Source organism: Lampetra fluviatilis, chromosome 31 (assembly GCF_964198595.1).
Source record: "Lampetra fluviatilis chromosome 31, kcLamFluv1.1, whole genome shotgun sequence".
NCBI lineage: Eukaryota > Metazoa > Chordata > Hyperoartia > Petromyzontiformes > Petromyzontidae > Lampetra > Lampetra fluviatilis.
In genome coordinates, this window is record NC_136305.1 from 9,025,065 (window position 1) to 9,040,912 (window position 15,848).

At 49.5% G+C, this 15,848-nt stretch overlaps 1 protein-coding gene across 3 annotated transcripts in view; it reads right to left on the reverse strand.

The window, feature by feature from the left end:
- The window catches only part of LOC144943522 (uncharacterized), a 139,367-nt gene that overhangs the window by 36,108 nt on the left and 87,411 nt on the right, over nucleotides 1-15,848 (reverse strand). For all 3 annotated transcript variants that reach the window (XM_078871050.1, XM_078871049.1, XM_078871048.1), the window contains exon 11: nucleotides 10,532-11,053. In XM_078871050.1, the coding sequence (XP_078727176.1) occupies nucleotides 10,532-11,053 (522 nt within the window). The remainder of the gene's footprint in view (nucleotides 1-10,531; nucleotides 11,054-15,848) is intronic.

A 15,848-nucleotide genomic window follows, 5' to 3' on the forward strand; every position in this document is an offset into this window, starting at 1 on the left:
CTTAAAGTTGAAGACACTAGTACATCTTACTGAGTGTTTTGTTGTGGAGTAGAGTTTTGTTGCAGTGGATATAGCGCGCTACGCCATGAACCTGACAACCAGAGGTGTATTATCACTTTATCACTACAGCATTTTGTTGACAAAACTGTGCACCAATATAATTACAATATATTTTTTTATTTATAATCAATTCAATCTGACAGCATCTTAAGATTTTTACGCAAAATAACGGGTACGTATACAACTCTCTAGTGTGCTTTTGGGTTGTACGGATGTGTTCTTCGACGTGACGTCTGACGTTTTGCTCTACGTGCTGGGAGCGAAACGTCAGACATCGTGCCGAACAACACACGGAACGACCCGAAAACACATCGGATAGCCGTACGGCACAACCGCCAAAAACCTTCGCAGTCAGGTGACACGCGTGTGCATGTGAAACCAGCAGGAGGAAGGAGGTAATTCTCAAAACACAGGCCATAGTTGCATTCGGCGGTGCTCGTGCGAGTGTTCGCGAGCTCTCAACATTCAGTTCAAAGTGCAGCCATCCGCTCATTCCTGCCTTAAAAGGGCGAGGGAGGAAGTGGAGGATGAGGGGAAAGCGGAGGCCCCGGAGGCCTGTGTGTGTGCGGCTCTGTTTCGCGACAGCTCTGCCACTGCCAGATAACTCATCCATCACGCCCCACGTCGCCGCTCGATAATAAATTCGCACGCATGGCGCGGCAACACCCGTCTGTTGCAGCTGCCCGCTTCCGAACGTTATCAACACAGGGGCTCGTCGAATCTCTGCTGTGAGACCCCGTGGGCCCCAGTGTTCCTGCACCCCTCGAGCCACGCTAAAGGCTGCAGCTATATCTGAGTGTGGGGGGGGCGAAGGTTGAGAATTGGAGTGGGGTGGTGGTGGTGGAGGGGGGTGTGGCCCTTGCGGAAACAATGTCTTCCTGTCGACCAGCCCACTCTCAACCTCCACAGAGAATACAACCGAACACGCTCTCCATGTGTGTGTTTAATAGTCACGGCGGCGGCGTGTGTTTAGGCGGGTAGCCCAAATGTTGCCGAACAATTATGATGCGAATGCATGGCACAGGAAAGTGACTGTTAGAAACACACGCACAAAACATAAATTCCACCTCTCCATAACTGCAAAAATTAGACTTTTTTTGACGTTATGTGTCACAGAATGCTGAATATTTTTTTATCTTTCTTTTTCTATTTTTCACACAAATTTTCATTGAAAGTGTGATGTTTATGGTGGGATATATGCCTACGTTATGTGCTCACAGACTTGGCACAAACATCACAATCACACAGCCATGCCTCAAGCTGCAACTCACACTACCCATCAGCATTTTTTTGTGCTGTTGGTGTGTCATGTCATGAGACCCCAAGAATTCATTCAGATGGCTCGCAGAGCAGTGAAACCTATCATGTTATTCTTATTATTACGCTTGTTTGCCCATAAAAGCCTCAAGATTATTTTCAGGAGGGTCCTGACAAGCATCGGCAGTGACAATGATCACCTTGCAGAGTACAATTGAGTAATTTGTCAAATTTGGAATAGTTGGGCCACGATGCTGGGGAAACACATTGGCCTACTCCTGCGAACTGCGTCAAGGGATCTCTCACGCCCGCTGTAAAGCAGACGGCGTGCACTTTGTTGGTTCACGCATCCGCAGTAATAATCAGGGCAGTTGCTGGACCCGAACCGTGAACCTCTGTTTTTGTTTGTTGCGGTTGCACCCGATTCAAGAGCTGAATGGCTCACAGGGCTATACCAAATAAATGAAACTGAAAAAAAACTGAAAAACTCTGCAACATGCAGCGAATGCAACAGCCGTGTTAGAGAATTCCCTCCGGAAGCGAGCATCACAGAGCTACCTCTGAGATCCCTACAAATAACTTCTAGATCCACAAAGTAGGGGCAGTACCTTGCCACCCGCCCTACTTCAGACAGTAATGTTCACTGCATGACAGCCAAACTAATAGTTAAAATTCGAAGAGCTGAAATTTAGCCAAATGAAGTGCAGAGCAACATTTAACGTGTTTGCTTTTCTGTGCAGCCATTGGTGACTGGGCTGAGTCTAATTTAAGGCAGTTGCCTGGGTCCGAACCTAAGCTCTCAGTGGTGCTAGCTCAGCGCACGGGCCTCCATCACGTGCAGTATGCCTAGAGGGGGTGGCCACGTGACTCTCTCACTGCTAAAGCCTCATTCACCAGCACAGGCTTAACCCACGCTCGTGCAAAGGCATGGGAAATGCCACCGAGTAATGGTACCCACTTGGGTGTTGGACAAATTGGTGTTGAAAGTCACAGAAGGCGCTGGGCGTAGGGCGACATCAGCGAGGTTTGATTTCGGTGAGAAGATTTTCACCACACGCCCGCACGTAGCTGCGGGGTGATCACGACAACCCCCATAGCTCATCTTCCTAAGCCTCGTCACTAAACACGAGAACTTTCTTTAATTCAGGAATGGCGATACATTTATGACTTTGAAAAAAAAAACCTGCAACGCAGTTGGCTCCATTTACATCCTGCATCTTTTTCACCGTTGTCCCCGACACACACGTGGAGCACCCAGTGCCGGACTAAGCTAGTGCGGGGCCTGGAGCATATGTTCTAAAAAAAAAAACACGTAAATATTAAAACACATACATGTTTTACTTGCATAGTAAAGTAATTGTATTATTTCATTTGCTACACAGCCAGATAATACGACAAATCGTTCATAAAAGTTGAAGGCAGTATAGTACTATAGTAATAGCAAGTGCAGAATCACTGAACCGGAATTGATGGCTTGAACGCATTTAGCGCGGGGCTCTTGAAAGTGCGGGGCCCGTAGCATTTGCTACTTTTGCTACTACAATAATCCGGCACTGGGAGTACCTCCTCCCCCTCCCTTCCTCCCGCCAGGCCTGGGCCGGTTGTCAAATGCCCCCTCGGCCAGGACGATCGTACAGACTTTGGGATCAGATCGAAATTAGACGATGCTGGATTTAAGCTTGATATTTGAGGGCGACCCTCTTAATAGAAACACGGCGTTGCACACAGCTTGCCGTCTGCCTCGTGCTCAAATTTTATGTATGGGCCAGATAAGATGAAGCGCACCCAAAGGTAAACGCTGAGTGGATGCCGTAACGGAAACATTTATTCCTCAGAGCACAATGCACAATTAAACTGCCAAACCCAATCGTTAGTCGGTTTAAGCGGCCTATAACAATTTGTGCAGGCAGATTTTATGAAGTATTCTGAAACGTAGTTTAGGCGCTGAAGATGTGTACCATCCTTGACTGCACTTGGCCGTAAAGGCGGCGATGCGGTTTGCCGCCACTATGCGCAAGAGATTTACACCTCTTCCACTGACCCACTCTCCACTGGCAGCACCTGTAGACCAACCACCCCCCACCTCGCACGCATCTCTCTCTCTGTAGAAGGCTTCTCCCAATTTTGGCGCAGATAATTGAACCGTGAATCAACACAGCCCACGACAGGCCGCATCCACCCATCGTGTGCTACGGATAATTTGTGATAAAAGCCATTATTTCTGGGATGTCATTCAAGAAGCATTAAGAGGCATATTTGGCCGGGGCATATATATTTTTTAGTACAGCAAACGCGTGCTAATCGGAGGTGCGGGGGGACAAACTAAACACACACACAAAATGCCTCACGTTTTTTTCATGCTGCCAGCCTCACACGTACACGTGTCGGCGATCCACGTGCGGGCAAGCGCACGTGCGGCATCGCAGCGCTGTCACGTGTGCTCGCCGCTGCCAGCGGGAAAGAGACGATCACCCGGCGCGAGAACGGGCGTGATTCAAGCGAACCCGACAAAGATAGGAGTTCTGAGTGCGATTTCATGTTGCAGTATTGGTTCGGCTGAGGAATCTTGATCTGCATTAGATCAGTCGGCGAAATCCCACGCATTTCCCACCGCCCACCTCTCACAGGCGCGGGGGAACTCTGCTGCACGCGGCATTCCTGAAATGTTCCTCATTTTGGCTGCAAACCGCTCACCGCACATTCTCCATTATTCAAACAACAAAGTGTACGGCGGAGAGATAGCGCTGGCTGCGTGGCCTAGGCGGGTCCCCCCACGTTTGCCTCCCAAACGCCAAGGCCACCAACCCCCCCAACCAACGCCCTATCGGCCGGTCCGACGATGATCCGTGGTGGGGAAGGATGCGAGAGATCAATGCTCCGTGGGGCTCGCAGAGGTAAACTTCCCAACTTACCGCCTCGCCGGATCCCACAGAATGCCGCTCACCCCCCTCCCAGCAGGGCTGACAAGACCGAGCTGTGGCGTGGCAAAGCGATGATGGCAACCATTCACCGGCGTAAATCACGCACGTTCAACGTTGCTAAAAGATGCCAAGTTAATATCGCGTGCCATCTCCTCTGTGCCATTAAGCTCCCACGTAGCTCACTGGAGGAAGAACTGTAAATGCAGTCAAGCTCTTCGTCAATCCGCTGCAGCGGCATCAAGGCCCCATCCCCACGCATTGTCATCCGTGGAGATTGCTTGGACTGTACTTGGCTGCGATGGTCACTACCGCTTGGTGGACGTGGTGTTATTATCGGTGTAATTATATCGTTTGCTGCACTGTGCGCACACTCGCGCACTGCGTGTTTGCACGACACGGCAATGGTGTGTCGTGCACCTGTAGCCAGCGGGCGTGGAGCGATGCTTCGGTGTTAAATATGATTCTTATGAATAAAATTGTGTCGGTGGGAATGTATTATTTTATAATCGGATACTGTATGCTGTATGTATGATGAGGATTGCTTGCGTTGCGATCGAAACGTCGCGATTTATTTTATTTTATTTTATTTCTACCTACGTGACTTTACCGAAAGAACCAAAGAGTATGGATTCCTGCAGTCACGAAAGCTTCAAATCAAGGCTGTATGTAGTTGTGTGTATGTGGGTGTTGTGGGTATGTGTTTATGTATATGTGTGTTTATACGTGTGTATTGTGTGTATGGGGAGCGGCGACCGGAGTTTGATTCCCACTCATGGCCAACATTGATTACGAATATCTGAACCAGTCCTGGGCCTACCCCTAGGTCGACCCAGTCTCAAATGAGTACCTGGTGCGATGTGTAAACATCTCTACGAGGGAGACAAAGGCGGCTGGGCGTGCCGCTGGCCACCCACCCCCTCACGTACCATTCATAGGTGCTCGCTAACAGCACTTGCCTCGACAGTCCAATAATTCTATACGGGGGGGGGGGGTCTTTGTGTGTGTGAGAGAGAGGGTATAAATAAAATCAATAGAAATCCACGGACATGAGCGAGGTTTCTTGGCACAGGCCAAATTATTTCACCGCCATTACTATTGACAAACGCTCCCTTTTATTTCAGCCCAGAATAAAAGGCACACATGCTAAACGCAACCAATGCGCGATATTGACGCCAACGAGACACGATTTGAGACGAACAAAAATTCACTACCGGTTTGTAACAAAACAAAAAATGTAAAGGAACGCTTTGCGGACAAAAAAGGGCATCTGGTCCGGGCAGAATAAACAAAAAAAAAGGCGCCGTGGCGGTCTCATTTATACCTCAAGTATTTACGACGCCGCACAAGCATTGGCTCCAAAGAGGAATTCACACAGCGACCTGTGTACGCGGTCCTGCGGCCAGAATGTTAATTCCATTAGGACGACGCCGCATCCTCCACATCGATTCCTGCAGCTGCCCGGCAACATTAAGCAACACCGTGTTTCCCAGCTTCTTTGTGCTTGTCAAAGTCCATTACGTGCACTCGATTTACTTCACATGAAGTGCTCCATCTCTCTCTCCTCCTTCTCTTTTGTCATTCTCTTTATTCTGCACATTAGCTCTAATTTATGGCAACGGTATTATTGCTTCAATGCCTATTTGCCAAATCGCCCGGAATGAGTTCGATTCTCATCAGATATCGGAAAGCTGAGCGGTTTGAGCCTGGAAAGTGCGTGGATGTGCCACCATCACAACAAACAAACTGGTTGTTATAGGCTTCGCAACTATGTGGTGGTAAGCAGCGGGCAAAGCGGCAAACTCGATTGTTGTACTATACTTCTGCGTCCCCACGTCTATTGCTCCATGCCGCACTGACCAGCGTGAAGTCTGTTGAAATAATCCCCAAGACCCGCACAGTGTGGGAAGGCCCTCATCCAGCAGTGGATTGACAAAGTGCGGTACAGGAATATTTTTTTCAATAGCTCATGCAAAAGAATGTCAATGTGCCTGGGGTAATTTGGGTGTTTGTTTTAATTCAACGTTCTTACACATCGCAGATTTGCACCATGTGGCTGAAAAACAGTGGAGAGCTAAGACATATTCACATCCTAACGTGTATACGATTCCTATTGCTAACGTTGCAAGTAGCACAATAATATAATCATCATGCGGCTTATTGATAACGCACGTTTAACTAATTATCAGATGCGGATGGCAGATTATGAGGCCAGGCTGTGCTGCAGGGCCCAGGTCATGGACACCCAGTACGAGTGTGAAGTGATTCGAAAACTGCCGACCTATTTCACACCTGGCGATGTCAACTAACAATTCGTGATTCAATCTGAACCAGCGTGCGCTCCATGCCACCCGTCGTTAATAGAAATATGTTCCATTATTCTTAAGCAATATTACAGCAAAGGTGGGATATCCGGGTCTCCGTGTGGCTCAGAGCTGTGCCAGATTTCCATTCTGTGGCCCGTGTGGCCGTTTCCGCAAATACCCCTTCCCGATCGGCATGATTTCCTCGAAATCCTGTCCCACGGCCGCTGTATTCCGAGGTGAAAACAGCCGCAGGAAGCGGTGATACATTTCCTGAGAGAGATAGCGCACATGAACGGCGTGCGCTTCGCGATCGCTCGCTCCACCGATATAAATGCGCTCGTGGAGAGACACGGCGTGGCCTCTGTGCATCTACACAAATCTCGTGGGGGGCCTCAGCCAGAGTTTGAACGTTTTTAGAAATGCGTTAAGACGACGCACGCGCCGGTGTCTCGGGATTCGTACGTTCATTGATTTTTTTGTAACGTTTACAGTTCTCCTGACATAACTGCCTATATCACACACACACAGATGCCTCATCTTAATCTGAAGGGACTTGACGTTTGGGGAATGGAATTTGGCTATGGTACAGGTACTTAAGGTGCAGTTACTGCAGGTAGTATGTGCAGGTACTCAACTAATACCCTCTTCAGAGACAAAACAGCTCACCATTTATACAAATGGCTCTGTTCTTTTTCAACAACCTCTATCTAGTATCTACCTGACGTGCAGCCACAGATAAACACCTGGATTCCATGGGGGTTTTCTTTACACTTTGACACCACAAGACTAATGGTATACATTCCACTTTTTCCATTGTTATTCAGTTATCGCGATGAAATTATTTAGGATTTCTGTCAGGTGGGGCCTGGTGAATGTTGCCATCAGACTAGTGACCACATCACGATGAAAATACTGCGGCCTCTGACATTAGGTTTGAAATTCAATTGAGACACTGAAGCAATCGACTGTACATCAACTGAATACATTTTCCTGGCTAAACTGACCTGGACTTCAGACATTGCTATTCATCCGGCCACACGAGGAGATACAAGGGACCCGTAAGCCGCAAATATGCTACACCGCCGATGCGTGAAGACCAGCGGCCACTATCGTCACCACCCGCTCGTCACGCAACGTCTCCCCGCTCTGCCACTGCTTGTCGATCAGCTGCGACAAAACACACCTGGGTGCCCAAGCAGTCTAGGTAATCTCCACACCGTTCCGGACGGCGTGTTTTATACACGGCAGCTGACGGACACTGTCAAGAAAATGTTCGGATGAAACACATTAAAAATGCGCGGTTCGTATATATCGCAATACATCCACAAGTGGACGCGGACAAGGTTTGGCAAGGCGTGGCAGAGGCTTGGGAACGCGTTGTGAAAACATTTCCGGCACTGGCTTGAACGCTCTCAGTTTTAACGCTTCTCAATGTAATCTTTTTTTTGTCCCCTCACATTTCCCCCAGCTCCCACACCCGGTGGTGTCTATATAAATTTAAATAACGCGGCAGTATATATGACCCGTTTACGATGGATGCACTGCACCGTTGATCACCGCAGGTGTTCTGTGATGTGTAACAAACTCGTTCCACTACACCTCTGACTTCCAAAAGCCAATGGTTCCACGACTGCGGTAAATACCCTCTTGAACAAAGTGCTTTACATTTGTGGCGCAGGCTTGTTTACCGACAGACCCCTTTAAAAAACAGTAAAACTGAACGGCGATGTGTTAGACAGGGGCAACATGTTATTCCCCGTAGATGGTAATGGCAATTCTTCTGTGTTTTTTTGCTGCGTGTGGGGCTGACCGATGTAAACGTGCAGGGGAAAGACCCAAGATAAATGGGACAGCCGCAAGGGGATGAGAGCAGCAGGACAGCAACAAACGAAAATTGTAATTGTTTATCCAGGATTACATCGCCGACTCTTTACCACGGGGTTTGGGATTGTTTTTTTGTGAATGTATTATGTAAGGGGCGTTTTGCATGAGGGAAGCAACTGGAACACCTGAAGAAAACCCATACGGGTGAGGGGATAACATTCAAAGGTCTACAAAGACAAGCTCACGAACCAAATTCATCCTTATTGGGGAAGTGTGACACTTCTTAAAGCAACTCCACGATTATCAGGAGGCGAACCGGTCTATCGGAGCGGACGTGTGCTAAAGAGGATCTCTCTCTCTCTCCTGACGTGATTTCCGTTTATTTCAAGCATTTTTGGACACGTCGGTCCGGCGTTTCGCTGAAGCCGACTAAGAACGTAGAGCGAGATGTCAGACATCAAGTCAAAATGCACAAACTACAACTCGAAAGCACATGTGGACAACTGCCATCTTACATCCGAACAAAATAAATCACTGCTCTATGAGTATTAAAATCTTCTTCCTCCATACGGCAGCCCAACAACCATAATTTCACATTCAGGAGGTCAAGCCAGATACACGTGTAAGGAGCAGCGGAGATGTATCGCTGTAATTATTTAAACATTTTTTTAAAGGACATTGACAATAAGTAGAACTTAGTTGAATAAGAAGTAAAAATAAGCCTGCAAATGTTCGATGTTTTGCTCCAAATGCTTGAAGTTGAGGACAGTGCATACGTTATCAGAGTTATGTTTTTTGTTTGCATTATGACTGCAGGTATTGTGGTCTATGCAAACATGACTCCTCGTAAAAAGGGTCAGTTTTGTTGCCAGATAAAAGGGTAAAAAAACAATTATCATATTTTTTACTGGCAAATGAGGTACCAATGGTGTAATTGCAGGTAAATGTTCAGCTTAACACGTAGGCATTCGCGACCAATATCATCCATAATAGAGGTTTTTGGGTTAGATCGCGTAAATGTACGCGTACATTTACGTGTAAATGTTCAGCATTGGGATCTTTGGCCAATTCCACTGCATGTGATTTTTTAAGCGATGGGAGGAAACGAGATAACCCAGAGGAAAACCAGGAAAAACAGGGGGGAGAACACGCAAACTCCACACAGAAAGGTGCCCAAAGTTGGGAAATGAACCCAGGGCACTTTTAGCTGTGAGCCACCCTGCCCCCCTCAATGTCTCAGAGATCCCCCCCGCCCCCAATGCTCAACACAGACAGAGGCCTGCCCTGATGAGAGCACAAAATTAGGTGTCTCATAGCTGTGTGCGAGCGTGGACATTTAAATTAAAAAAATAAAAATGTAAACAGTTGAAAAAATCTCACATATAAAAAAAACTCAAGTGTGCAAGCGTATTACTTGTTGCACAAACGTAACGTCATATTAACAAAACACTAAATGTCGATTACCTGGCACGTAAAAGACACGCAAATGAACGTCGCCTTGTGAAACGCAGGAAGCGTTTGGGAGGCGGCTCAGGATCGCTCACGGTCTGAGGCGAAGCTTTTCGGCTTCCCCGTTCAAACCTCTGCTCACGATAATGGCGGGTCGGGATTATTGGTTTTACTGGAGCGGCTGGATAATCCTGTTGAACGATGAGACTACCGTTTAGCATGCAAGCGGGTTTAGAGATGAGACACGTTTGGCGCAATTACCGCTGCCACGTCGATGATAAAGAGATGAGCTGCGCGGAGTTTCACGCCATATGCCATGCTCTGCTGGCATTTGAATAAACCCATTAGGTAGCATTTGCAGGATAAGCATGTTTAAGAATAAATGTTATTGTTAAACATATGCCTAATGCCGTCTACAGATTCTGCATTTAATTACGATTCATACATGAATAGCTACATTAACTTGCGACTCGTGATACAGTGACATGCAAAGCATGTATTCAACTAAACAACGCAACTGCATAGAGCAGCCTGAGAGTGTTTATATATGGGGACTGTGCTGAGTGGCACAGCGATTCATTTAGGCCATTAGCCAAACACAGGAAAATGCATGGAGCAGCCTGTGAGCACGTGCTCCTCACCCTGTGAGCACGTGCTCCTCACCCTGCGAGTGTGTGGTTCTACGATGGCCGTGCGGAGTGAAACGCAGCGACTCACCGAGCCCATCCTCCGGCTCTTCTGTCCCGGTGTCCGGCGTCTCCGGGACATCCACCTCGCCGGCTCCTCCTCTTTCATCTTCGTTCTCCGCGTCGCCCTCCTCTACCTCGTCCGCCGCGCTCTTGTCCTCCTTCCCCTTCTCCTCGTCGTCGTCGTCGTCAGGCTCAGCAAGGGACCCCGTGGGCTCCTCATCTCCCTCCTCGGCGGGCCCACACGGCTTCTCCGCTTTCTCACCGTCTATCGTCTCCCGGGTGTCTTCGTCCTCCGCGGGCACCTCTGTGTCCTCCTTGGCGTCCGCCTTGGCATCCACCTTGGCGTCTGCCTTGGCATCCACTTTGGTGTCCGTCTTGGCGTCCAACTTCTCCTCTTCTTCATCGGCGGCGTGGGCGGCGGCTCCGTCGGTGAGAACCGAGGCCTGGGGCTCCTCGGCCTTCTTCCCATCTCCGTCGCCGGCCTCGGGCTCGCCGGCGGACTTGCTCTCGTCGTCCTCGGCCGGCGGTTTGAGGACCACGGGCTCGGGCTCTGCGGACGGGCGGAGAGAGACAGACAGAGAGGACGGCACGTGAGACGCGGGAGTGGAGAGCCGTGCGCACGGAGGCTCCGTTCACGACGGCACGAGCCTCCCAGCCCCCATTCAGTCGCCGTTCCCGGTCGGGCGGCCCCACGGTAGTCGGAGTGAATCAATCTCGCCCGCACGCCGCTGCCTCTCCCCTCCCCCCCCTTTCCTGCGCTCCATGTGCATGGGAGAGGAAGAATTTCTGCAGCTTGTCAACGATAACAAACAAAAAAAAACTGCAGATGATAAAAGCACCCTCGCACGCGCAGACAGGCAGACACGCTTTGCCGGGCCGTGCGTATTAGCATTCAGAGGGGCAGTAGCTCTCCTGGGATGTATCTGGAGATGCGCCTCAATAATAAAGATTGTGACATCCCTTAAGCGTTACAACCCATCAGCGTCCCAATCTCCGCGCCGCGACTATGCACGCTCCATTTGGTGCAAAACGCGCGCGTAAATCGTGGATAACGTTAACACAACAAAATCAAACTTTGCATCCGAGCGAATGTCACTTGAAACTCAAATGAGGAAACTATGAATATTTATTAAATACATTTATAGTCTACTTCATTTGACAACCGCAGTAGTTCACGTACGTGTGTGCTCCAACAGCTTCTACTGAGCACCCTCATTGCAACCCATATCCATAACCCGCGACACACAAACACCACACACGACAACGTGTTTTGTTAAATTCCTGCGAGAATGCATTTCATTGATTTACAAACAAACGGCCTCGGGACCGCCACAGCAGCAGCAGCAGCAAGCAGCGGAGGCCCACTGAAGCGACACACCACAGTGCTGTAGCAGCAGAGAAATCAGAGGAGTTCACAAACACAGACTCGGTGTAGGGGGGGTGGGTGACACTCACCGCAAAACTCCATTGTGCCGGCCCCTGGGAAATCAGGAAGAGGCTACATCCCTCCTACATCCTGCCTCGACGCGTCGCTGCTGACCGGCGGCCGACCCACCCCCCCCGAGCACGTCCATGGAGTGCCGGGGGCCCTCGTGCGTCAAGCGGCCGCGCTCCGTCCCCCACCACACCCAGACGCGGCGTGCGATCACGTGCGCACGTGCGCGCGTGCGTACACGTGCGTTCGTGCGTGCGTGTGCGCTCGCGCGTGCGTTCGCGCGCGCGCGCGCCACGGCCGGGGGACCCGCGCGCAGGAGAAGAGCCCCGCCGACAGTCGCGCTCTCACGCGCCGCGGAGCCGTGGGCTGGGTAGGGCAGGGCGGAGCCGTGGAAATTCGCCGAGCGAACGGAGCGGAAGGGATGCGGGAGTGAGCGGCGGCGTCGTCGGCGGCGGTGGTGGTAGTGGGGGGGAGGGAGAGGAAGGAGGAGGCAGCGGCGGCGACGACGTAGCGAGCGAGCGAGAGAGCGAGCGAGGGGGAGAAGGAGGCAGCGAGCGAGAGAGCGAGGGGGAGAAGGAGACAGTGACGGAGCGGCGCGAGGGAGAGCGCACGAAACGCAGAAGGGCTGCAGCGAGCGTGCGAGCGAGGCTACATTCCCCCACAGCTGGGCAGGAAGTGGGGACCACGCTCCGGCACGGGCTGTGTTGTGCGTGTGAGCGTTCAGGGGGTGAGGGGCCACACGTGGATGCTGACATCACCAGCGCAAATGATGAAGTTAGCCAAAGGAATCTGCTGCTCGTCCACCCAATTAAACTCCGTTATTGCTGCTCGTCGATTGCGCGAGCGAGCAAAAATGCATTCTTCCATTGTTATCCTCAAGACAAAAGGCAGCAGTTAGATAATGATTACACGGCAATATCCACTCCTTGTTTCCACTATGAGCTCATTTGTTGTCGACTGTTGTGGTGGAACCAGCCTTATCCTTATTATACTTAAACCTCCTCCCCTTATCTTTTCGTGCCCAAGTCAAAACTGTATCTGGTCAAAGTTAAATCCCACGTTCAACTTAAAGAAAACGGGCGTGTACTTTGCATTTTGGCGATGAAAGTGCGACGCTTGTAGATTTTGAAACGTTGACTCATTTCCAAACATCAAACGCACCTGAAAAATAAAAGCTTACGAAGCATTCAGCATTTTCAGCACCAAAACAAACATTCCATTGCAACTTCTACGGGCCTACTTGTGCCTTTTCAAAATAATAAGAAACGCCACAGTGCATTGCCATGGTACGAGTCGACAAGTCATTTATATCCCCTTACAAAAATGTGCACACGCGCCGGCAACATGAAACCAACGCGCCTCGTGTCAAACCGCTCGCTGAAGGAACCTCCTTGCCAATGAAAAGGGTAACATTAGCGAGGGTTGGGACTGGGCAGAATACCACCACCACCACCCCCTAGCAGCAACAGCTGCCGCTGGCCTGAGACGCGCGATTTAAATTGAGACTCCTGAGTGGAATCTCATCCGCGCGGTGGCCGGTGACAGCCGGGGTTGAACGCCACCGTGGGGTCATTCAAGTGGAACACGGCGGGACGCTCCTGGCGGTGAGCGACTCCGAAGGCTTGCGGGCCACTACGACATTCGCGGAGGCGGTGCGACAACCATCGGTGGAGGAGAGGAGGGGATCGGGCGTGGGATTGATGCCAACCCGTGAATTGCATTGTGAGGGGCAGCGTCTCAAGCGATATCGGAGAAGGGTCGATGACGTGTAAATGCACTATCTTGAAAACTTAAATACACTTTTTTTAGTTTACCAGGGTAAGGCCCACTCAGCTATATAGATCTTTTTTTCAGAAGCGACCTGGCTGCAAATTATAGCTTTAATGAAGTGGCTTATCACGTGAAAGTTTATGGCAGCCAAATATTTGAAACGCGTGTTTCTAGATGTGGAGGGGAAAACCTGAAGATCCGTAGGAAAATCCACACAACCACGGGGAGAACACGCAAACCCCAAATATACAGCAGGCGTCAGGGTCGGAATTGAACCCATGACCTCCTGTATACCACGCGAGGCATCTCGTCCTGCATGGGCCCATTGTTACCCAACTTACTTTTAATGTCCCAAGGTTTCCCCGGAAAGTGACTTCAAAAAGAGAACAATTGGGGGGAAATCCACGACAGGTGGGCAATCAGATTGTGCAAGCAATCAGTGCGCGCTGCAAACTCACAAGTCCATCCCTCTGCGGGTGTACACAGTGACACGGCCACACCGCTCCAGCACCTCCTCATCGAGCGAACGAGCGGCAGAGGACATGCTCGCGGGAGTGCGAAGTCCCTCAAAGTGCCGTAATGAATGGACGTTGCCGGCCGAATGCTGATGGCCCAGACCGGGCAGCACGCGTGCCATTTGGGCCGGGAGCCGCGTGCCCGATCGTGGGGGACCGTCGTGGCTTTCCTCCACCAAAAAAAAACACTTCCCAACGCTTGCCGCGATGCGTCCCCGCTGTTGCTAATTAGGGCGACTAATTTATGGCACAGACGCAATCATTACCGAAACAGCCCTCCACCTAAGCAGTACTGCGATGTTTAAAAGAATCATCTGCATAAGCAACCGTGGCTTCTATATTGTACTCTATATACAGTACTATTTACAGTACTATTGTTAATAAATCGGAAAAGGGTTTTATAAAAAAGAAAGTAATTCGTTGTAGATTTTTATTGTTGTAATAAACGCAAGGTTACTGTATATGTAAAAAATATATTTTTTATTTGAGACCATAAAGCCCCACGGTGAGGTCCAGAACAATTAGTGCAATGTGTGGGCAGAAAATCCAAATGTTATTTTGTTACGAGCCATTTGATGGATGCCCTCTAATTATTACCAGACTCCCGTACGTCGTTCAGAAATATTTTATTGAATTAACAGAAGCAGATAATACATCGTGGCATGTTAAACAGCCCCCTGCGTTGGCGATTACCTCACCCTAACAATATCCTTCCTTGCTTTATAGACTCGGCCCATTAGTGGGGTTCTTTATTGTATTGGTTTGGCTGAAGCTCAGTACTAAAAACTACTGAGACATATATAAATGAATTATGTTATGAGATGACGTGCACATACGTTGGTGCCAGAACGTGATTTAGGAAAACATGGGACAAAGTCATCGGGATGTGACAAGATTTTGTCGATCTTAGTCCATTATGTTTAAGAATCTAAATCAAGATGTACCGGCTGTCACCTCAAATGTACCTAAAAGACAATCCTGTACACAAAATATTATGAAAGTTTGTAAGATAACCCAGCTCACAATTCCGTTACAAACTAAAACAAAAGAGGCCCAAAATTTAAATTGCTTTCATCATCATCAACATGAGACAAGATATATCCACTGCTGCATGAAGGTTGCCATCACCCATCACAGTCTCGTGATGCCACAATCCAACTAGCTCCTGCACAGGAGCCGATTTCATCGCTCCATCTCCGCGGTGAATGTCCTGTCACAGGTGCGTTTCCCTCCATTGGTTGCCACTCCGATCATCATCAGGCTCGATAAATCGGGCATCGTCACTTCCGGCAACGTGTTCCATCCAAGCCCACTTTACTCCTCTTCACAGTCAGTTTATTTATGCCGCACTCATTGTGCAAAAAGTGCTTGCCACAAATGAACCACAGTACCTTGCTGGTCACGTCAAAGAGGATAAAACATCACGCCAACTCCGGTCATCCTTGCAGCGGCTTTTGGCTAGCCGTCAAACAGAGACGGTCGCCACATCGTGAACTTTCAGATGCGATTCTGCGGCCGTCTGGAACGCTCTTTCTTCCGATATTAGGACGCCACTGGAGCTATGCACTTTTCAATCTAGATTGAGATTAAAAACTCATTCCTTTAGAAGTGCTTTTTATGTTTAG